The sequence below is a fragment of the Simochromis diagramma genome, unplaced genomic scaffold (assembly GCF_900408965.1).
Source record: "Simochromis diagramma unplaced genomic scaffold, fSimDia1.1 OVJJ01000097.1, whole genome shotgun sequence".
Classification (NCBI taxonomy): domain Eukaryota; kingdom Metazoa; phylum Chordata; class Actinopteri; order Cichliformes; family Cichlidae; genus Simochromis; species Simochromis diagramma.
This window is the reverse complement of record NW_024387319.1, coordinates 1577333-1601582: the sequence shown is the minus strand read 5'-3', so window position 1 is coordinate 1601582 and position 24250 is coordinate 1577333. Positions and strand designations below refer to the sequence as shown.

The 24250-nt window shown below is 43.1% G+C and overlaps 2 protein-coding genes across 13 annotated transcripts in view; one reads left to right on the top strand and one right to left on the bottom strand.

Moving 5' to 3' along the window:
• unm_hu7910 (un-named hu7910) overlaps positions 1 to 10516 on the bottom strand; it is a 43107-nt gene extending 32591 nt beyond the window's left edge. For 3 of the 12 annotated variants that reach the window (XM_040005247.1, XM_040005245.1, XM_040005248.1), the window contains exons 1-4: positions 7333 to 10281; positions 7033 to 7220; positions 6845 to 6958; positions 3232 to 3414 (exon numbers count right to left, since the gene is read on the bottom strand). In XM_040005247.1, coding sequence (XP_039861181.1) covers positions 3232 to 3414; positions 6845 to 6958; positions 7033 to 7204 — 469 coding nt within the window. In that variant the 5' untranslated portion in view covers positions 7205 to 7220; positions 7333 to 10281. The other 9 variants (XM_040005250.1, XM_040005254.1, XM_040005255.1 and 6 more) reach the window with 7 other exon arrangements.
• Positions 10517 to 12650: 2134 nt separating this feature from the next.
• On the top strand, positions 12651 to 22622 carry LOC120717255 (zinc finger protein 91-like). Its single transcript, XM_040005167.1, has 4 exons — positions 12651 to 12836; positions 15175 to 15326; positions 18599 to 20296; positions 20529 to 22622. Exons 2-4 carry the CDS (start codon positions 15309 to 15311, stop codon positions 21450 to 21452), a joined length of 2640 nt encoding a protein of 879 aa, XP_039861101.1. The 5' UTR covers positions 12651 to 12836; positions 15175 to 15308; the 3' UTR covers positions 21453 to 22622.
• The last annotated feature ends 1628 nt before the right edge of the window (positions 22623 to 24250 follow it).

Genomic DNA, 24250 nt, shown 5'->3' with positions numbered 1-24250 from the left:
ATACAGCTGGGTGGTGCTATGTTACTGATGGTGAACTTTATTTTGTTCATAAGGTTAATTAAAACAGAATCGTCTCGTATTCAGAGAAAATATTATGCGTTTCGTGTTGAGGTGAAAAGGAACAGTTTGTCCCGGACTTCAGCTACAATGAAAAAGACAAAGCTGGAGTTACTCTGTCTTTACGCTGCAGCTGCCTCTTCTCCTCTCACCCTCTCCCCCTCCCTCTCCTGTTTCTACTTCAATCATGAAACTGATCAATGATCAGCTGATCGTCTCTCGTTTGTTTATCTCCCACTTTGCACCAGAAAGAAACCAGCGATGTCGTGCTAAACAGCAGCAGCACGTTTAAGCTTGATCAGCTGTTGTTAGAATTCATTTAATATTCATTTCTAGTATCAGAAACACACTTTCCTTTACAGAAACACTGAATCAGCCATCGGTTTAGCGCAGTGGGTGAGCAGGCGACCACATGCCATACAGCCGTCCCGGGTTGGAGTCCGGCCTGCAGCTCCTTCTCTGCTTTCCTGTCAATCTTCTCTGCATCTGTCTGAAAAAACTAAAAAGCAGAAACCCTGACAGGATTTCGCCGTCTGCATGTCTGCACGCTGTGCAGCTGACGCCATGACGTGATCCAAACTGCTGTACAGAAGCAGAGTCAACCAACGGCGCTCACGTCTCAGTTAGCCTGTCTCACTGTGGTTATCATTTCCATATAATGAAAGCTCGTAACTGAGAGCTGAACAGGAAGTTGCTCACAGCTGTGGCCGATGTGTGTGCACAATGGAGTCATGATGTCTACAGATACAAGGTCGTTTATCAGTCTGAGGAGGGAAGTTTGAGATGAGGATCAGTTTGTAATGTGACACAGCAGAGTCGCCGTTTTCGCTGTTGTTACCTTTCACTTAAAAAAGCGCATTTTCCCACAAAGAAGTGGAACCAGGGTCTTGAGATCAGTCCGCTGTGGCGTTGTCACGCATCCTTGTTGCTTTCAGGTGTGCGAGTTACGACAGGTGGCAGCCGTCTCCTGGTTTCAGCGTTTCCTGTGCAGATTTTATGGACGGCGTTCTTTAACCTGGAAGCTTAACCCTCCAGTCTTATTTTGGGACTGATAGCTCAGGACTGCTGTGCAGAAATTGTGACTCGACGATGAACTGATCAGAACCGCGTGATCAAACAGCAAAGTTGGCGTGACTAAAAAACAGTCAGAGCCCAAGAAACAAAACCAAAAAAATCCCCCAAAACTACTTTACTGACCCTAACTGGAGTCAGGAGCTCAAAAACAGAAGAGGAACTGGTGGCTGTATTTCACATTCAGTCATTTTGAAACTGTAGTGATTGTAAAACGTGACCAAAAGTCTAGCGAGCACACATTTCAGCAAACTTCCCTCTGGCTCTTTGACGTTTATCTTGGGTCCGTTTTCTCCGGAGGTCGTCCAAAGCTCCAACCTGGCCTCGGATGGCATTTAAGCTTTTTGTATGCCAGGATGAAAGCTGTTAATAACCCAACCGACCACAGACCACAGCAAACATGTGTATTTCCAGGCCACAAGCTCACTTCCTCCCGCTTGTCTCGTTCCTTTTGGTACGCACACCAAAAAGCATCACTGCTTTAAGCTGCAGACACTCAGAGCTCCCCACAATCGGCTAACGGCACATTGAAATCATTCAATCACAGCACGCATGTGTGGAATACATTTGTGCACACAGACCAAAACGCTATTGTACTTTTGAAACGCTGTGTTTGTTCACGTCTGACTGAGAGGAAGGCGCTGTGAAAACTCGGCATCAAACCACATGAAGAAGTCACCGGGTTCCTGTACAAAAACCACTACTTTGACATTGTGTTTCAGTGTGTGTGAACGCTGGAGACCCAGACAGAAATGCTGCTGAGAACCAAACCAAATAGGCCAACAGATGCACGTCTCCTTCTCTGCACACGGCGGGACTCCACAAACGTTCTCACGCTGCTCTCACGTTGGAGACGAACCCGAAGGAAGAGAAAGACTGCCAAGGATCGTCGTCTTGTAACATTTAGATGTAACCGTGACATGATCCACTGTGGAGAGCCCACAGCTGAGAATAAACCCGATCAGTGGACAGCACTGTGATTGGTCAGGTAACTCTGCGTCAGGATAAATGATGGTCCAGGGTCAGTAAAGACATGTTGGGTCGTCTGTACCGACCACAGTTAAATTATTTAACTCGTAAATATTTTTATAGTTTGGGAGCAAATTTGTGAAAACTTATGAAGCAACAGCGACGAGGTGGTGCTGCAGCTCAGCAAAGAGGCGGGAAAGTGAAAGATCAGACAAAAGATAAGGTGTTTATCAAGCTGACATCAAAACTTTCAGTAAGTCTGTTATCAAAGCATCGGATCGAGATGAACAGGAGTGGTCTGAAACGCAGAGCCTGAAGATGGCAGGAGGCCGTCTTTCACGCACAGGAAACTGATCTGAGAGCTGCTTTAGCGCTCTGGAGTGATCAGGCGACCCATCTACGGTGGCCTGGGTTTGAGTCCGCCCTGGGTCATTCACTGGGTGCCTACAAACTGAAAAGCCAGCTTTCTCATGAGCACAGAATCTGCTTCCTCATCTTTAGAAACATCACGACATCATCGTGTCGACTCGACAAAGCGTTTTGGAATTTTGTGTCGTTTTATCAGAAACGGCGTGTAAACAAAGACGATCTCATTTTATGTGCACTTCTTCTTCCTCTTCTTTGTGGATATTAAACTGTAACAGCCGGGAGAACGGCCACACTAGTTGGACCGTCTGAACCTCCAGGCGCTGCCTCAGTTCGATGTTTGAACAGATTATCACACAATCCCACTTTCACTGCATGTGACCAGCGTGGAGCGCTGTTCCTAAACACGGCCTGCTGCTTGGTGAGATGTTTGCTGACTGAAGTAGCGTGTGGGGCCCCCACACGTTGAGCAATTCACCCGAGCTCACTTTTATAATCACAGGATAATCTGCATGTCATCTTCATTCAGGAGGAAGATTAAGATGAGGTTTATGAAATGCTGAATGTCTGCTTTACTTCTGCAAAACAACCACATCGACGCATGTTAGCCACTTCTCTCTTCTGCCAGAAAACAATCCCTCACTGCTTTTAGCTGTTCAAAGTCTGCACCCCTTCAAAATAAGAGCTTCAGGAATTTGGGCACTGAATCAATCATGCGTCTGCTTCCATTAAATTACACCATGTTATCACGCCTGCCCTCCAACTCACCGATCACGGTGTCGTAGTCCACGATGTCGAAGTAGACCACGGCCACAGAGCTCCAGACTCCCAGCAGACCCAGGACCACAAACCAGGTGAACACGGAGTACTTTGGGCCTCCACCTGCATCTCCTCCGCCTCCTCCCTCTGTCCTCTTTCCATTTTTGCTCTCCACCGGCACCGTCTTCCCCTCTGCAGGTGTGAAAAGCTGATGTTAATACCAAAGCCAGTTTGAGAAACATTTATTTCTTCTTTGAACGTGTCGACTGAGGCACGATCGCGCCTGCTGCCAGATTTAGATCAGTAGTTAACGTGCTGATAGCAACATACTCGGTGTCACCCACAGACAGACAAGATCACACAGCACAGAGCTTTGTTGTTGAAGAATGAAGTGAAATCTGAGCATCGGGGCCACGTCTTTATTTCAAACCGTCGCAGAGAGGACGACAGCGCGCAGGTTCAAATCTGCACCACTGAAAATAAAAATGTTCTCGTGCAATAAGTTTTGTGTATTTCACAAAATGTATGCAAACTTTCATCGTCACAGCACGAGCTGGAGAACAACGCTGGTGCTGATTGATCGCCAAACAAAATGCAATGACTGGAGCAGGCGTCAAACCTGACGGCAGCTTTATCGTGTGGACGTGTCCTGCACTCCTGAAGTGACGAGGCTCAAAAACACTGAAAACATTTATTTATGAAATTAAAAAAGCAAAACAAAACTTAAACAGCAAACAGAGAAAAAGATTTTTTTATTTACAAAACGACCAGAAAATAAGGAACATGCACACACATGTGCACCAGTACCTGTGCAGCAGTCTTGCTCACCTGCACAGGTAATCAAGCATATTAATGTGTTATGACATCAGCAAACAGCAGCAGGCTGAAGCTGGGCGATCAGATTTAAGCCCTCTTTAGTGACTAAGGTTCAGACTTAGTGGACTGAGGCGTCATGTTTCCAGCTGGTTTTCCTCAGGACAGATTTGGCACATTGTCGTACTATTTTAAGTGCTTTGGGAAAACGAGGAGACCGAGTGGGAGAGCGAGACAGGAAGTACAGGCGGAGAGCGCTATGACGTGATTAAACTGTAGGTCGGAGTGTCGGCTGAAGGAAAACTTCTGGTGAAAGTCTGAACGTCCAGGAAAAACAAAGAGGGAACAGAGAGAGGGGCAACATGGCTCCGCAAAGGACAACCCGACCCAGGAATAGAGCGAGAGACACCGAGTCAATATGACCCCAACAGAGAGAGAGAGAGATGACAACAGCTGTTTCAGGACTGAACAGGCTGCAGATAAAGAACAGCTGTCTGCTTTTGCACTGCGTGAAAATGTCACTAAGAGCACTCCTGAAATAGCCCGAGGCTGCGTTCAACACGTGTGCGGTTAAAACACCTCAAGTGTCTCTAAAAGCACTAAAGACTGTAGAAAGCAGCACGTAATGACAGCAGTGATGGAAAAAGCATCACCTCGGTCCTGATGTGGCTGATAAACACCCGGCAGTGTTTGTGGGTCACAGCTAAGGTGCTGTGAGTTTCACCTGGTTCAGACACCAGGACGAAGAACTAGCTTTAGAGTTTAAAGAGCAAAGGTTACGGTTATCTAAGGCTACGTCCACACTGAGGCTACGTCCACACCGAGGCTACGTCCACACTGAGGCTACGTCCACACTGAGGCTACGTCCACACTGAGGCTACGTCCACACTGAAGCTACGTCCACACTGAGGCTACGTCCACACCGAGGCTACGTCCACACCGAGGCTACGTCCACACCGAGGCTACGTCCACACTAAGGCTACGTCCACACTAAGGTTACCTCCACACTAAAGCTATGTCCACACTAAGGCTACGTCCACACCGAGGCTACGTCCACACTAAGGCTACGTCCACACTAAGGCTACGTCCACACTGAGGCTACGTCCACACTGAGGCTACGTCCACACTAAGGTTACGTCCACACCGAGGCTACGTCCACACCGAGGCTACGTCCACACTGAGGCTACGTCCACACTAAGGCTACGTCCACACCGAGGCTACGTCCACACTGAGGCTACGTCCACACTAAGGCTACGTCCACACTAAGGCTACGTCCACACCGAGGCTACGTCCACACTAAGGCTACGTCCACACTAAGGCTACGTCCACACTAAGGCTACGTCCACACCGAGGCTACGTCCACACTAAGGCTACGTCCACACTAAGGCTACGTCCACACTGAGGCTACGTCCACACTGAGGCTACGTCCACATGAATACGCTTTGGTTTGAAAACGCATCTTTTTGGCCTCCCGTCCACACTGAGACGCCGTTTGCAGAAACCTTTGGAAAACGTTCTCCAAAGCGGACACATTTGAAAACGCCGTTTTCGCATTGCAGTGTGGACAGCGAACCCCGAGCCTTTTCAAAAACGATGACACATTTTAGTCATGTGATGCAGTCATGTGACCAATGAAACTAAGATAGCGGAGGGCGTTATACAGCAGGTGTTTGACAGCCTTATTAAAGATTAATATCAGTCTGTACGTGCTCCAGACAGCTTTTCTTCAAATTCTTTAACTCTCACTCGCTTTTGCAACTTTGTACTTTTGTGTTACTCGCAGCAACAACTCCACCTCATTGTGAGTCTGTTTAAATAACTCGGTGCTTTCCCTCGACATTCTGCTGCGACGTTACAAAGAGCCGGAAACTAATACACGGCAGACAGAAATGAAGCTTCTTGTGTTTCACGCATGTGCAGGACTGGACCGTAAGCGCTTCAGTTGTTTCAATGTGGACGCACAACTCTGTGAGAACGACTGAAAGCGCCAGTGTGGACGCGGAGCGTTTTCAGACGAAAACGCCGTTTTCAAACTTATCCGGGCGAGTGTGGACGGAGCCAAAGTCATCGAAGCAGCCACGGCGCCCCCAGTGGGACACCCTGCTGCGGGTTTAAGTAAATGATTGCTGGTTCAATTCCAGCCGGAGACACAAATCCCCTTTGTGTAACCAAGCACTGCTACAGCACAGCAAACAGCAGCTTCCTGTATCCAAGTAAGGCATGGACATTTACTCACGACCCTCACACACCTCTCTCAGGGTGGGAACGTGGACTTTACAGCCCAGTAAACCCAGTAAATCGTCTTCATCACTGCTGACCTGACGTCCCACAAACCCGAGAAACTCAAGCAAACTTTGGTCACTTTGGGTTTCAAGTACTTTGTCTGAGTTACTGGGAATTTACACTTTGGATGGAAATTCAATCCACAGCTGTGCAGCGACCTCCCACCCTGCACCGTAACCTTCATCAAAGTGTAACTGAAATCAGGGCGATGCAACAACTGCGATTGTACGATTCCTATAAAAACATTATCACTGTACCTGCTGGAAGCCTACAGAGAAACAGCTTTGCTCCGGTGAAAAGTCTGCTTAAACCTAAACCTGATGTTAAAAGATTTTGGATTAGACACAATGACGTGTAATCTGAATACCGACGCCAACAAACTGATGCTGAGACACATTCGCTTCACACCAAAATCACCACAAGCCTTCACAGCATCACCAGGTGAAAAGCTGCCACAGGATGTAGCCGAGTTTGTGTTAAAAGCATGCTGCACACCATACGAGGTGAAACCACACGAAACTCTGACCTTCTAAGAAGTGTTCCAAACCGGGCCAGTCCATGCCTGTCCTACCTGTCTCCTGGACAACAGGCTGCACTTCCTTCTGTGCACGTGTCACTTCCTCCTCCCCCTTCACGCCTCCTAAACGAGCCAAACCCGACCAGGTGAGAGCCAAACCTAAACTGAACCAAACCTCATGCATGCCTCAGTCCTACCTGTCTCCTGCAGCAGAGGCTGCATTTCATCTTCTAACAGCGGCTCCACCTCCTCTTCAGTGTACATCACCTCCTCCACCTCCTCCTCCTCCTCCTCGGCGTGGATCTCCTCTACATGAGCTGCACCAGGAGAGGAGGTGTAGGAGGTGCCGTAGTGGCGGTATCGCTCCATGGGTGGAAGCACCACACTAAACCAGCATCAAAAACATTAAAAACAGAAAGTGAAGCTCCTTCACGCACAAGATGAAACTGACCTGCAGGACAAAACCTGAAGACGTCACAGACCGAAGATTAACGCACCAAAACTATCGGAGTCTTCTCAACAAGGTGGCGGCGTGCTTGAAGAAAACAAGCAGCTTTAAAAGTTCGAGGAGGAACTCAACGAAGTGACAGAAGGAGACAAAAACAATCCGAAAGAACAAAGACTCTAAACGAACGATCGTCAAAAAGCTTCAGCGACTCTCAGCGTCTCCGAGCAAAGACAAAGAGTGAAGGAGCTCCTCCTCTTCCTCCCAGCAGCACAGGGATTGTGACGGGCTGCTGAACCTGATCCACACTATTATTAGAGCTGACAAACCCTGCGACGCTGGCTGAGAGATGCCAGAGAGGACAGAATAGCCCCCGCATAACCTTGACACCGGCATTTCTGGACTCTCTCAGCTGTTGCGGCATTTCAGAAATAATCAGCAGGTAGTACGGCCACGCCAGAAAAACCAAGGTGCTGTACTGGTCCTGAACCACAGCAGGGAACCAATGAAAACATCCCCGAGAGAGCGCTTCACACAGCTGTTGGGGCTCTGAGTGAAGTGGGTGTTAATGGTGGATAACACCCCCATAAGTGTGGCAGTTTTGCAAGCAGAGCGCGTTTTTCCCCTGAATACAAATATTTTTGGATGACCTGTTTTAAAGACGAGATCCGAGAACACAAACGGCAGTTCAAGCGCTCGCGATGGTTCAAACACAAGAGTAACGACGGTATCAGCAGGTATGACCCACAGGTTCAGGCTCCGGACGACCAGAGGTCAGAGGTCAATGTACGGTCCGACTCAGGCTGACAACGTTTACTCTCGAGGTCTTTATGCACCAAACGCATAAAATGGGTCAAATAATTTCATGTGTTAAAGATATTTTCCTGCTCTCAATGCATCGCCAACAGCGTAATTTAATAGGACGAATTTGAGGCACTTCATTTTTTTGGATCGTGCTCGATTTTTCATATTTAATAAACAGACCTGACCAATCAGATCACTGCGTTTGGAGCTCGTGACTCGAAGCGCCTACTGGTACTGAATATACAACGAAATGGAAACAGCACAATAGTGTAATCTTGCAGACTAAGAGAACAAGTGTGGTAGTGGTGCACTGATGAGCACAGCTTATCTTTCCAGCGCTGACTCGGCTGCCTGTATAAAAACCAACCTGTGTCGTTTTACAGTAAAGCTGCTGCCCTTCAGCAACTGTATCACTCTTTGTGAAGCAACTTCTGGAATTGATTCTAATGAACTGATAGCAGAGCGACTCAGCTGTATTACCCTTTTGTCTCTACCTCGACCCACCAAAGTCACTCTGAAGACAGCATCTGAATGTGAGTGGTCCGTCTCCTTAGCAACAACGCTGGAAGCTGATTGGAAATCACAACGATTTTGTTTGTGGTCTCCAGCCACCTTTTAAACAGCAGCTGAACAAGTACATCAAAAGCCAGCTGTTCCAGGTGGTTTTATATTCAGCCAAGATTTCCTCATAGTGGTCGGAAAATTATTTCCAGTGCTCATATCACAGGTTTACAAGCTCGCACCAGCATGGAGGGTTACACATGATGTTTGGGCATTTGGACACATGAAAAATAAAGAGGCTCTAGTAACGTGTGTGTGTGTGTGTGTGTGTGTGTGTGTGTGTGTGTGTGTGTGTGCGTGCGTGTGTGTGTGTGTGCATGTGGGGTGGGGGCACTCTTCATGGTTTGTGAAAAAAAAGCAAACTTCCTGTTTGTATTAACAACCATGAAGAGGCTGCTCTGGTCTTAGAGTACCTCATTACAGCCAGTTCTGCTTTTATGTGATAAGAACCTTACGATCCATCACTCGTCACTGTGTATGTGCGTTTATGTGTGTGTGTGCGTGTCAGAGTTGTGTGTGCACACAGTCACGGATGTCAAACGGGTGTTATTCTTGCTCTCACCTGATCGAACAGATGTTTGCATGTGTTGTTACAAATGGAAAGCATGTGTGAGAGAAACGTGGAGGTAACACTGTTGAATGTTTAAAAGCTAAAATGTTACAGCAGCAGCAGTGAGCACTTTGTAACACCCAACAGAAACATCAACATTTATCTTTGATGTGAAATTATATGTGTTTGTATTTCAGGTTTTTGGGGACCCTGTGTAAAGACCTCAGACTGTCTCAGGAATGTCAGTGAAAGCATGATTCATGTGTTTTTGCCCTTTAAATTAATTACAGATTGCAGTGAGTTATAACCCGGTTTATATCGGGCTTATAAATGTGTAAATAATGAGCGGGGCCAGTAAACTCCCGCACAGATAACAGAGATAACATGAACCCCTCACTGCTGCCTGGGAGAAAGTTAGCTGCCGTTAGCAGGCTGTTATTGATGGGGGCTAGGTTAGCTTAGCGTCGTTTCCACGGCCACTTTCATGTTACCGATGGGCAATGAAGCTATAATCACACAGAGCATGCCGGGATTTATCAGGGAGGTTAAACTGGGAGTCTGCTTTATTGTGCTCATTTAGCAGCGCTAGCAGAGAAAGGGGCGAAACCAGTCCCGCTCTCTTGTATCGCGAGAACATCCAACCAGACTCCATTGAAAATTCTTCCAGTCGAATATGCATTTGTTTAGAGACGGCGCTACAAGTTATAAACATAAAATACGACATCTGCGGGAATATTTAAAAACCACTTCTCCACTCGGCTTCAGTAAAATACAGCAATTGTGATGCGTTTATTATAATTAGATATTTAACAGCATGTTAATGACGCTTCAGGACGCCAGGCAGTGCGCACTTTGCGCTGTTGGAACCACGGGAGATCTACCTCCGAAAGTAGGAGTCTACGTTATATTTTGTATCAGTGTGTTAGCCGAATCGAAGAACTAATCTTATGGATTAAAAATATATTCTCGCTTTTGATGTACTACACGCGATCCTTTCCAAAGACTGAAAATAGCTATAAACTGCAGAATGTTAAACGGAAGTCTGAATTAGAGACACAGGCGGGAGAACCCAGTCAGATAAAGGGTACGTACCTTTTTTTGAGTGGTTTCTGGGATTCTTTCTCTGCGCCATTGCTTCGTAAAGTATCCGATGTTTGTTTCAGTCAAGCAGCGATGAGGTGACTCTCTAACCTGGCCGTGGTTGTCGCGGTGAAAGCTCCTGTTCGCTTTCTGCTCTCCGCTCTGTGCGATGGAGCGACGCGTTCACCAAAAATCACGTCCTCACTTGGATACCAGCAAAGCCAAAGTCCATGGTAACCGTGATTGGCTTAGTAGTTCACAAATCAGAGCTGCCTAATGAGTGTGTGGGTGGGGCAACAGGCGGGTTCTTGTGTTTTCTCACCAATCAGATTCCTGCGCTGCTTCCCAGTGTCGTTCCTCCCTCTGGAGAGGAGCAAAAACGTGGCAGAAGAGGGAGAGGAGTTTTAAACATCGGGGGCGGAGGGACACAGCTAATGGGGGTTTTAATAACCTTTATTGATAGCGTTGTTACGGTTTAAAGTTAACATTGAATAAAGCAGGTTTTAAATTAGATCATAAGAACGGAAACGCGATGAAGTAAATAAAATACTTTCATTAACTTTTAGGAAACTATTTCTTGTTGTTTGATTATTTATTTTATGGTCTATATAAATAGCCCACTCAGAGCTGAAGTAATGGTCTATTATTGATTTAGGGTTATAAATGAAACAAGTGGTGCAGACAAACTACGCTGAGGGAGCAGAAATGAAAAAACAAATGCACCAGAAGTCTCCACAAAACTCCCAGAAACCCACCACCTCTGCTGAGATGGCACAAAAACGTTTCTGCTGTTTGTGATGCTAAAACTTCTCACAGTCAGTCACCGGAAACTCTTAGTTCACCACTTATTGCAAAATATAAACAGACCCAGTTAATAATACAACAATTGTTTTATTGAAGGTGGGGGAGCAAGCTGGCATGTAGTAAATGTGATTGTCCACTAGATGGAGACAAACACAGAGGAACACTGAGCCCTATCGCTGCAGCTGAGTAAAGAGAACCTTTAATTAACTTTTAATAGTACACTAATAGTTCTGCCTATCATAAACAGGTGCAGCTCTACAGTGCATCAATTCCAGCCTAAAGTCTGGCCATGCTCCCCAAGAATGAATGATTTCTGTCCTGCAGTGGGGAAAAAGAAAGAAATAAGTGGTGCAGTGGTCACATCAGGGAGAGTTTAAGTCCATCCGTGTCCCTATGTGGCTTCTCTACACGAACCCGGGCTTCCTCCCACAGTTCTGAGACATCCATGAGGATGAATGTTTGTCTGTCTTACAAGTGTCAGACATGCAGCAGAACTTATGAGCGGATGCACACAGAAACACTGGTTAAAGGCTTGTTTTGTCCAACCACTATTCTTCAGCTGGACACATCGAAACAGAGTTTGAAGATGTTCAGAAGATAAATTTGGAGGACAATGAAATTCTTTCCTCAGTATCAAAGAAGCCAGACTTCTGTTGTTGTACCATCAGGCTTTTTCCACATCCTAGAAGAAAACTCTGCAGGAAAACATCCTCCTAACTGCAGCTGTTCAAAGGCTGCTGGCTCATATCAATCAGTCAATCAGGAGTCAGTTGTGGCCAGTGACATCCACGACGCTGTTGCATGCTGGGGCAGCGGGTTGAGGGTCGCAGATGCCAACAGACTAAATAAACTGATCCACAAGGCCAGTAATGTTGTGGCGATGGAGCTGGACTCCGTTAGGGTGGTGTCTGAGAGGTGGATGTTGTCCAAGATTAAGACAATACTGGGCAATACCTCCCACCCACTCCATGACGTACTGGGTAGCCGCAGGAGCACGTTCAGTGGGAGACCGAGATGACCCAAAAGCACCACTGACCAACACAGGAAATCATTCCTGCCTGTGGCCGTCTCCCTGTACAACTCCTCCATCTAACACACTGTAAACACTGCAATAGTTACACCCTTTTTTTGCACACCCTCTTTTCTACTCAGTAATATTGCTGCCAGTATTACCACCTATAACCACCTCTGTCAATCCCATTATGGAGTGATTTGTGTATATATTGTGCTATTTCTTAAATCTGTAACATATTATATGGTTAAATAGTCTAGCCTGTTTTTCTTACTGTTACTGTACTGGAGCAACTGTAACTCACATCATTTTCCTTAAAGTATGCTGATTCTGAAATTACAAACAAAATATTTTACAAACTTCAAAGAAAAATAATTTAATTAATTAATTATACTTAGATTAATTAGCTACTTAATTACTTCCATTTTTAATTAGTTAATGACATGTGTTTAATTAATTGTTAAATGATGTAATAATTTGACTTATTTTGGCAAGTGAGGCCCTCCACAGCTCACGGAGGCTCGTTTATTGCTTCGCACTCCAGACCAGCAGGTGGCGATGATGCGGATCGGAGGTGGTGGAACAACGGAAGTACAGTCAGACAAGAAGAAGAAGCAGCTGCAGAAAAAGAAGGATAAAAATTGAAGATCCGCTTCAGCGCAACCGTCCAGCCTTACCCAAGACTTCCAGCCCGGGTTTGTGGGCCTGAGCTCGTCCGGAGGAAACCACCGCGTTTGCGCCTGAGGTTAGCCCGCGATGTCCCGGACGCTCATTAGGCGCGTGCGGAGGCAGCTGCGTACCTGAAGCTGACACGTGTGAGACGGGCTGGTGGACACAACGCGAGCCCACTGCGCCACACGAAAGTGTCTCCACCACAGCCTTTGACTCGCAGTCAAAGTTTAAGTGTCGACGTGACGTACTCATTAAACACGGTTTATCTGCGATAATATTATTGTTCATTTTAATGTTGCAGCTGCAGATGGTTTGAATGAATTCCCCTCTGCTGCAGCATCATGTAGAACATCTGTAAAATAAGAAGGAAATAAAACTTTAAAGTACAATGTTTGCATATTAACAAGTACATCCAAAGTTTACTTCAGTAAGGTACTTGAGTAAATCATATTGCATCACATTGTAGTGCAGAGAACAGTTTTGTGTGGATCTGATATTTGCCATTTCATTGCCTTTAACCTTTTTTTCAAATTTCACCTGCAAAGAGACGGTTTTACCTGCTTTTATGGAGAAACTTCCTCATGTGTGCGCAGCAGATTCTTCTTCAGGTGATTTTTATAAAGCAGCTCACATCCCCAGGTTAATTCATTTCAATTCAAAATGTGTTTGTATAGCACATTTAAAAGGAACAGAGTTAACCAAAGTGCTTCACAGCAGGTTAAGAGCAAGAAAAAACAATAGAGAAACAAATACAGATAAATGACAATAAATTAACATTAAAAACATCAAACAGGCCTGATGGTACTCAAACTGAACTTGAATTAAAAGCAAAGTAAAAAGTGAGTCACAGTACCAGTCATGGTGTTACTAGTAACAGCGTTGACTTTCTAGCACAACAGCTGGAGCTCAGGGGGCAAAACAATCACGTTAGTGCTGCTGTTTGACTGAGGAAGAATAAAGGAGTCGTGGTCAATCACATGACCACTTACAGACAAAGCAACAAGGTGACATATACCAGTTTATAAACTGTGTTGATGGGCCAGTAAAACCAGAGTCATGATAAACAATATAAACGCGTGTTTGTTCCTCAATAGTTTCATGTTGACTGTCTGAGGACAGCAGCGAGACCTCTCTGCTTATGAGAGAGAAAAAAGGGGAAGTTTTAGGAGAGAGAGAGCAGAAAAAGAGAGAGAGCGAGTTTTGAGATGTGAGAGATTTGTGACGTTTAGCGTGTTTGTAGTGTGTAGTTAGTGTGTTGTCTTGTGTAGTTAGTGTGTTGTCTTGTGTAGTTAGTGTGTTGTCTTGTGTAGTTAGTGTGTAGTGTTGTGGATAGTGGTGTGTTGTGTGTCAGAACAATGAGGCGGCTGCTGTCTCCAGGTAGAAACAGCAGTGATACACCTGCTGCTGTCAGACCTGCAGGTATCAGGCTGTGATGTTTCCTTTATAGTGGACAGAAATATTTGCAGTGGCACAAATAATTTGTGGCATCTTGTTGAAGAACAGCTGATTGTTCTGTAAACAGTTTGAAATGGTTATTTTAAAAAAGGGTAAAAGGTAAATGGATGCAAATAACTTTGTTGTTTGCAAAACTTGTGCGTATGATTGTAACATTCAATTTATATTTGCATTTAGAGTTGTGAAATATGATCATTAAATATGTTTGTGGTTGTTACAGTAAAAAAATATAATTTTCTACTCTGATTTTATGTTTTCTGTCTGATTTTAGATCAATTGTGTTAAAACAGTTTGTCACAATGAAAACATGACTGTAAATTCAGACACGTGAGGCTGTGCTGATGAGACCAAACAAGGCAAATAAACAGTTTTTAAAGGTGAAATGTGGAGGAAACATCAAAGTGGTTAAAATGGCCAATTATACCCTGGAGCCCAGAGGGTTAAACATTGTTTTTTAAGTAATGCAATTGTTAATTTTCAAGTAATTAATTACTTTTAGAATCTTGTAACTCAGTTACTAATTCAGTTACTTTTTTGAAGAAGTAACAGACAACAGAGTTGACTTTGGACCAACCGCCACCAACAGCAGCAGCTAGCATGGTGCCTCAAATCATCACAGACCGCAGAAACTTCAGCGTGTGCATCACTCCCCTCTCCCTCCAGACTCTGGGATCGTTGTTCATAAATGCTGAATTTATTTCCATCTGAAAAGGGGACCGAGCCACAGTCCAGGTCTTTTTCTTGGGTGTGTCCATATACTGCATAAGCTGTTTACTCACACCCAACATCAGCTGTTATCATAATCTGAGATTCTGGGCTCTGTAGGTCTTTAAAATACAATGAAAATAGATCATGATCCTGAGATGAAGGAGTGCGTCTTTACTCACGCGTGTTCAGAGTCAGTGACGAACACGTTCTTTATCATCTACAGACTTTTATGTCATGTTTACGTTTAGGATTGAATCCTGAATCTACGAGATAAAGGGTGGAGTCGAAATCTGAAAACACAGACGGAGGCTGATGTGATGGTGGGATGAAGACGATCTGAGGAAGAGGAGCTCGGTCCTGCTTCAGCCGCTGCAGAGGAACAATGGGCTCTTCAAAGAAGGTGAGGAGTGCACCTCAGTGTCAGCTACAAATAACAGCTAAATCCAAATTTGCACACGTTACACATTTCTTTGTCTGCTTACAGATACAAAGCAAAAAACTCTGTGCTTAGCTTCCCTGACTGTGTGAGTTTCAACTTATGAGTACGAATCTCGACCCAGTTTTTTTCCTTTCACCTGACTGTTCAATGTCATGTCAAACGCAAATTTTACAATCCAATCAGAGAGCAGATGAGTTTGGCTGTCGGAGGGGTGTTTTACTGAGCTTCAGGTCCTTCATCACAACGAAGGACAACAGTCTGTGCGTGTCTGAGTTCAGTGATTAGTGTCACAGGTTTATGTGCTTGCACAGAGACCTCCAGAGCCTTTTCAACAGCTCTGTGGACCTCAGGGGGAAGGAAGTGTTGTGGAAAGGACACTCTTCACTAGCCGGGATAGTTACAAAGCTTTCTTTCATTATGAATGAGTTGTTTCCTATTGAACATTTGAACATAATACAACAGAAACTGTTGTAGAGGATATAACGTCAGAGATATACGTGTTTTGAAATGACAAGGAGCAGGTGCATCTAGTACACGTAGAGCTGCTGCAAAAATATGACCCCAAGTGAGTGCAGTGACACCACATCTGTTGTGAATGGGCCTTTATGCTGCGCACTGTGACTCACAGCAATGGTCCCTGGTCAGTCCTGACTTTGTGTTTAAGTAATACTAAAGTAGTAAAGGTATTTCTGACCACTGACATACCACAACTTTATCCTTTCAACAGCTACAGTTAAGGGACCTAGCTTGTATGACCCCTACGGGATATTTATATAGAGATCCTCCAGCCTCAAACTGTATTACCCTTCCAGGACCTGAGGCTCAGTAAAGCACCCCTCCGACAGCCAAACCCAAAGATTGAGTAAAACTTTGCACTTGTAAGTAGGGCTGGGCGATATGGCCTAAAATTCATATCACGATATATTCTTTTCTTCTGTATAACGTATTTTCCACACTATAAGGACTAAAAATCCTTTAATTTTCTCAAAAATCGAGAGTGTGCCTTATGTATGAGTTCTGGTTGTGCTTACTGACCTCGAACCGATTTTGGCTGCAGAAATCTGTTAAAAAAATGTTTTAGTACAACTTTGGTAAGCTGCACAGCTTGATGGATAATCAGAGCATTATGGCTGCCGTAGTGAAAAGCTTCGCGGAGTAATCTGGGTCCAAAACTCCGTCTGCTTCAGGTCCCAAAGTCAAACGAATACTAAGAGTTAAAAACGGTCTAAATTCTTTCATCTTTAATTAAATCATCAGCGTTGCTGCTTTATCGGGTGTAACAATTAAGTTTTACATCGATGCATCCATGAAAACAGAATTTATTAAATTTAACAGAGATAGAAGTTAACAGGAAGTTAGCTTCTAGTTTACACCTAAACATGACATGTTCTAAGAGATTTTTGAAACTAATTCAAACGTACAGCTCTGCTATCACTTCCAACATAAATGAAGACAGAAAACTAAACAGCAGTGACGTTTGTAGGGTTACTGATATTGGACTACCTGGTATATAATGTTGTGCTACGTGATTGCTAGCGACACAGCAATGTTAGCATAACATTAGCACAGTGAAGCCGGAGGATGAACGCCAACTTCTCTTCCACTCGATAAAAGTGCTTCATCTCTTTGCTATGACTGTCGCCCGGCATAATTTGCAGATGATAATGGTTGTATTATCATACAGTGACATATGACAGCAGCCGCTGCGATGCTTTAGACCAAAACAGGCGCAGCTTGATGACATCGTCAACATGCGCTATCGCAATAGTGCGATATAGTCAAAATCTCTATCGTTGGCCAAATTTATATCATTTCTATCGCCCACCCCTACTTGTAAGTTGAAACTCATACACAGCCAGGAAACCTGAGCGCAGAGTTTTACACATAGTTTTTTGCTGTAACCAGGCCTTAACAAAAAAAATTGTAACTCGTGTAAATATTTTTTACAAATTCTCATCTGCAGATGCACAAACATAAAATGTTCAGATATTTTGGTTTACAAGGTTACAAAACTCAGTTCACAACTACACATTTGATTTACAAGTAGAGCAGGGCGATATGACCAAAGATATTTATCACGATATACATTTGAAAATTTGCGATAACGATATAACTGACACTAGACAAAATAGTTTACAACTCAACTTTATTAGTGCAAAAAAACAAACAAACCCATCAGTGTGTTTTCACTTAAACAAGCAGCTGTTCTTTATGTGCATTAAAGTTATATAAAAATGTTACAGTGCAAATGCAAATTCCTCGCTGACAGTTTAACCAAAAGGCATTTCCAGTGGAAACTGGCTGACATATCCTCAGCATAACCATGTATAACATCCACAAAACTTAAAAAGAGCTTATACACACACAATACGGTAACATTATGTTGAAGCACAGTACGTATCACTCCGCGAGGCTCCGCCTACGATAGCCGTAATGCTCCGACAATCCATCAAGCGGTGCGGCTTCGTAGGTCAGCAAAGTCGTACTAAAACAGTTTTTGACAGATTTTTGAGCGCCGTGCACATAAAATCGGTTCGGTAATAATGACGGCCCGCTTGCTCTACCAAAAATAGGGCTTTGGTGTGTATCTGACGGATGAAAGCCAAACCAGTTCCACACCACTGAAGTTGCACCATTTTTACAAACCAATTGTGGTTCATCTGTTTCATTTAACGATCCGGTTTCGCCCTCCTCATTCTCTGTTGCCGCCATGCTTTTTCCGCGATGTGTGTATGAAAACAAAGGCACTGCGCAGGCGCGTTTTACCCATATTCTATTGCGATATTTCATTTTCTTATCATTGCCTAACATTATAATGGTATCATCATGAACTGTATGATGTGGCCCAGCCCTAATCACACAAAATGTCACAAAGATGGGTCTCACCTTTTTCTCATGAGAGAACAATGTGGTTTAAGGTTGACTATGAATACTTTGCACTCACTGTCTCTACTCCTCAATCAATCAATCAGAACTTTATTTGCCACATGCAAGTTGCCCTGCAGTGAAATGGGACCCCCCCCCCCGACCTTACATACACAACACAGACATCACATGGGGAGACAGATCAGAGATCAGTAGTATTATGGAAAAACACAGAAATGTACAATACAATGAGAAAGTCCAAGAGTGATAAAAGAGACCTCTGCTCATGCTGGGCTCCTATGGGAGGACAGCATGAGAACAGAAAACAAACAAACAAAAAATAAATCTGTATCTGTTTGTTGTTCCAGAAATGTAAAAGACAAAGCAAAGTGAGAACTCAGCGATCTCAGGATGATAAGGCTTCCCCAGCAACAAACAAAGACAAATCACACCCCTGCGAAGAATGTGGAAAGACTTTTCCCACTGCAAAACAGCTCAGAAACCACCAACGCATCCACTCTGGAGTGAAACCCTTCAACTGTGAGCACTGTGAAAAGGCTTTTATCACAGCAGCAGCTCTAAGAATTCACACACGTATTCACACTGGAGAAAAACCCTTCAGCTGTGACCAGTGTCAAAAGACTTTTCGTCACACATCTGCCCTCACAGTACACAAGCGCACCCACACTGGAGAAAAACCATATCCCTGTGATCAATGTGAGAAAGCTTTCCCAGTTTTATGTGCTTTAAAAGAACACCAGAACACCCACACTGGAAGGAGACCGTACTCCTGTGGCCAGTGTGGAAAGTCATTTAATCATATAGCAGCCTTGAAAAGACACCTGCGCATCCACACTGGAGAGAAGCCGTACACCTGTGAGGAGTGTGGCAAGTCCTTCAGTATACTCAACTACCTGAAGGTACATAAGAGAGCTCACACTGGAGAAAAAAGGTTCTGGTGTGATGAGTGTGGGAAAGGATTCACAAAACAAAATAGTCTCAGAGAACACCAGAACAGCCATGCTGGGAAAAAACAACATTCCTGTGACCAGTGTGGAAAAGCTTTCTGTTGGACAGCCAGCCTCAAAACACATAAGAAAATACATGAAAATGTGAAACAGTACCTGTGTGAGATATGTGGAAAAGCTTTCCTCTTGAAAGGAAATCTAAAGAAACACAGTAAACTTCATACAAGGGAGAAGCGTTACTCTTGTGACCAGTGCGAGGAAGCTTTCACTTCATCAGCTGAGCTCAGAAGGCACCAGCGAGTCCACTTTGGTGATAAAGTATACCGCTGTGATAAGTGTGAGAAAGGATTCACACAGTCCGGCAACCTCAAAATTCATCTACGCACTCACACTGGAGAAAAACCATACAAGTGTACCCAGTGTGAAAGAGCTTATGCCAAAAAACGTAGCTTAGCAGTGCACCTAGTTGCCCACTCTGGAGTGAAACTACACTCCTGTGATGAATGTGGGAAGCAGTTTGCTCATTTGGCATACCTGAAGAGGCATGAGCTCGTTCACAGTGGAGTGAAGGCACACAGCTGTGAGCTGTGTGGAAAGGCTTTTGTCAGCAAGAGTAACTTAAAAAATCATCAACACAGGCATACTGGAGTGAAACCATACAAGTGTGATAATTGTGGGAAAGCTTTTTCCTCCAAGCAAGTCTTAACTCTCCATCAGCATACCCACTCTGGACTCAAGCCATATCGCTGTGACCTTTGTGGAAAAAACTTCAGCCAGAAAGTGACCCTGAAAAGACACCGACGAATGCACACGGGAGAGGATCTGTACTGCTGTGAAGTATGTGGTAGATGTTTTCCTTTGTATTCTGGACTAGAAGCCCACAAAGTTACACACACAGGGGAGAAACCGCATCGCTGTGAACAGTGTGGGAAGGCTTACAGCCATTATCGCAGCCTTATAATCCACAAACGAGACCACACTGGGGAGAGACCAGTCAAATGTGACCAGTGTGGTATGCGTTTTAAAAGTTCCAGCTCTCTGTGGCACCATCGACAGATTCACAAAGGAAAGAAACCAATTAAGTGCCATCACTGTCAGGTATTTGAAATGGATTTCAAGAAATGTTTTCTGAAATCTTTTTTTTCATATCATATTGTTCTAAGTATTTTAGACATTAGACAGTAAGTGCGGAGTCAGTGTGTTAGATGTGAGAAGTAAATACCTCAGATCTCAGACTGTAACTGATTATGCAGCTTTTTGTTAGCTCATTATTCACTGTAATTTATAAACCCAAGATTGTTTTCCTTATAACCTTTGGTAATTGTTTCAGAAATGGAGCAGCACATATGGCTCAAATCCTCGACGCTGTCAGCATTGTGGCAATAAACCATACCGCTGCGTCCAGTGTGGAAACACTTTCAGCCAGCTGTTAACCTTAAGAAGACACCAGAACATGCACACTGGACACAAACTGAACTATTGCAAAGAATGTGGGAAAGGCTTCCCAACACTGGGTCTATTAAAATGCCACAAAATTGTCCACAGTGGGGTTAAAGGTCATGTCTGTGATGTCTGTGAGTCATCATTCACCAACGCAGGTAGTCTCCGAAGGCACAAACGAATTCACACAGGGGAGAAACCATTCAAGTGTCGACATTGTGAGAAAAGTTTCACATCCTCAGGTCATCGCACGCTTCATGAACGTGGGCACACTGGAGAAAGACCATACTCCTGTGACGAGTGTGGGAAAAGCTTCAGACATTCAAGATCTTACCGCATACATCACCTCATCCACACCAAAGAGATAATAATTCCTTGTGAAGTTTGTGGAAAGATATTCAACTCCCTGTCTTCATTTGAGTACCACGAACGTACCCACACTGGGGAGAAACCTTTTAAGTGCAAACACTGTGACAAATCCTTTATTTCAGCATCTATGCGTGCACGACATGCACATGTTCACGACAAAGAGCAACAGTATGACTGTGACCAGTGCGACAAGAGTTTCAGGACTCACAATTCCTACACCATTCACAAGCGCAGCCACATTGCAAATAAGCAGTTTTATTGTTACCAGTGCCCAAAAATATTTGCTTCATCGCGAGGTCTGTGGAAACATCAGGTCAAACATGCTGAGCAGAAATCATTTCCTTCACTGGATAAAAGGAAGTGCCTCGAAGCATCTAGCCAGACTTATGGTCTCAGACTTAAAACCCTCGAGATCAGGCTGCACAGAATAGATATAGATTCCTGAGATTTCAGTTAGTGTCACGTTTTGTGTACTGTCTTAACTTTCAGTACCTTTAAAGTTCGGTAGCAGTACAACAAAATGGTACATTAGATTATCCATTGTTTGATGACCTTATTGGTCTGTTGTGCAGTGGTGCTAGTTTCTCTATAGGCCCTGAGAAAACCAGTAAAAATGTAGAGTAAAAAAGTGGTTTAGAGATTGAAATGATAAAAAGAAATATTGTTAAATAAGCAAATTAAATTACCTCCAGGACTGTAAGGGGACTTAAGCCTAAATGAAAGAAACACTTGGGCCTTTGTTAATGTTGCATGTTCCATTAGCTCAGTCAGTCAAAGTTTAGACAGAATGTTTTGGTTTGGTTAGATTCACACAAGTTCTTATTAGATAAAACTGTTCAAACTGGAAACAGTCTGAAAAAATTTACCAGTGCTAGAATTTTTCAAACCAGCAACTGCCAGTCAGTGGAAATGGAGTATTTGCATATGTTTAATACACTTCCTCTGGGTGGTTATAAAAGTTTTAGTTGCATACTTTTAATTTAGTTTTAGTTTACCTTTATGTTCTTTGTCAACACTTCCTTTGGATTTTAGCAACATTTGAACATTGCTAAGGGTGATGCAAGCGTGAGTCTCCATAATAATTATTGCCTCAGACAACAGCATTGTGGTTTAGCTGTCAGAAATTGTATTATTTGTGAACCTTTCTTGTTTTGCTACTCAGAATTTGTAAAGAAGATAAGACTTAACCTTTTGTAGGGGACTGAAAAAAAATGAAAAGTATTATTATTATTTTACTTCTCTGACTTTTTCTCTCAAGATTTTTGTTTAATGAGTGTGGTTCGTCATCTCGTATGGTTGTTGAGGAAATTTACTCACCATTTGAATAAAGTTCTGAATGAAAAAAAATACTGGTTTGTCAAGTTGTGAAAATTCCACTTAATTATTATTTGCCAGCTTTTTCTGTGTAGTTATTATTTTCTTGCATTAGTAACTCAGAAATTCCTAAAGTTCACTGGGAAGTGTTCGTCTCAAGTCAACTGCTTGATTGTTGAAACTAGCTTTTTATTAGAAAAGAGCACTGTATTCAACTTTTTTGTTGATCTAAATATTAAACGGTATCTGTTAGATGTTCATGTGGTAAACACTTCAAATAAAAAGGTTCTTAACAAATGTCTCAACAGCTCTGAGTTTCCGTCTCACTCGCCCCCCTCCTGCTGAATCTGAAGGAGATCTGACACAGATTCATTTCCTGTCTTTATTTGCAACCTCTGATATCACCGTTAGTGTTTCGCTTGTCATTTATTGAATTAGTTAATATTAATATTCAACCTGTCATAAGTCAGTCAGTGACCGTAGTATCGATTCAGTATTAGTAGTATTAGTATACTGTAATGATCACCGTTCCTCTTACCCGCTGTTTTTCTTTCCCTACCTCTCTTTCTTTCTCCCTTTTCTTTCCCTCAGTCATCTCTAGTCCTGTAGCAAGTGAAAATAAAATGAAATAAACAATAAAAACAAATGTCAATCAAATGGACCAATACGGCAAGGCCGGGATGGTCCATTTGGTAAAGTAAATCCGTTGAGAATCTTTCTTGGCCTTTAAACAATAATTCTGATGGCAAAAGAACCAAACGGGACAGGCGGGGGGGAAAAGTAATACTGACCGTCAACAGTAGGATAACGGTCAGTATCGATTCAGATTGAGCCATTAAACACTGGTATTAATCAAGGAGGTTACAAATGCTGTAGATCAGAAACAGCTTGTGGCTGGATTATTCCTAAATCTTCAAAAAGCATTTAAGAAAAAATCAACCATGAAATCGTAATTAATAACCACTATTAAACGATATGGGATGGATTATTTACATCTAATTTTACAATCAGATGTAAATAATTTTGCATCTGATTGTAAAATTATTTAAGGGACAGGAAACAATTTGAAAGTTGGGAGAATATTCCTCATCATGCTTGGACATTGCTTGTGGTGTTCCTGGAGGTTCTGTACTTGATCCATAAGGATTCAGTATTTATTTAGTTATTTGTAAAGTATCTGGTTCATTAAAACCAGTTTTATGACACAAATATTTGTTTTTTCTGGGCGAATAATTTTAATTTTACTTAAAAATTAAAATTATCCTGTTTGGGAATTGTCCAACTAAAGTGCAGACTCACATAGATGCTGTGGAAATTGAAAGAGTTCAGCACAAGTTCCTTGGTATAGATGGATATAATAGATGATAACAAAAAATAGATGATAAAATAAGATGGAAATCTCATATAAAACATGCATAACACAGTTCCAAGAAACATTTCAATATTGAGTAAAGCAAAACACATTCTGCTTTCACTTTATATGAATTATTGTGCAGAGGTTTGGGCCAGTACTTATAAATGCTCACTATCATCATTGTCCATATAACAAATAATAAGGGCCATAAGGATCATACTGGTTACAGAGATCCATAAATATGTTTACCTCCTGGCGCACGATGTAAACATGTAAAGAAAGGATTTATGATTGGATACGATGTAAACAGGAAGAAAAGGGTGATGATTATTGGTACAAAAAGAAAAAAGATGGGGGGTTACATAGGCTCATGCTTCTCCACATTATTTATTAGGATTATTCTGTTTTGCTTTTTTTCTGTTGTGATTAATTGTGTTTTTTCTTTTCTTTGATGTTCTTGTATTATTTCAACATGTTCAAAATAAAACCACACAAACAAACAAATAAGCAGTAGATTTGTAGTTTTATGTATTACAATATTTAATTTATTCTTTCTTTTTTTCCACATCTAGCCA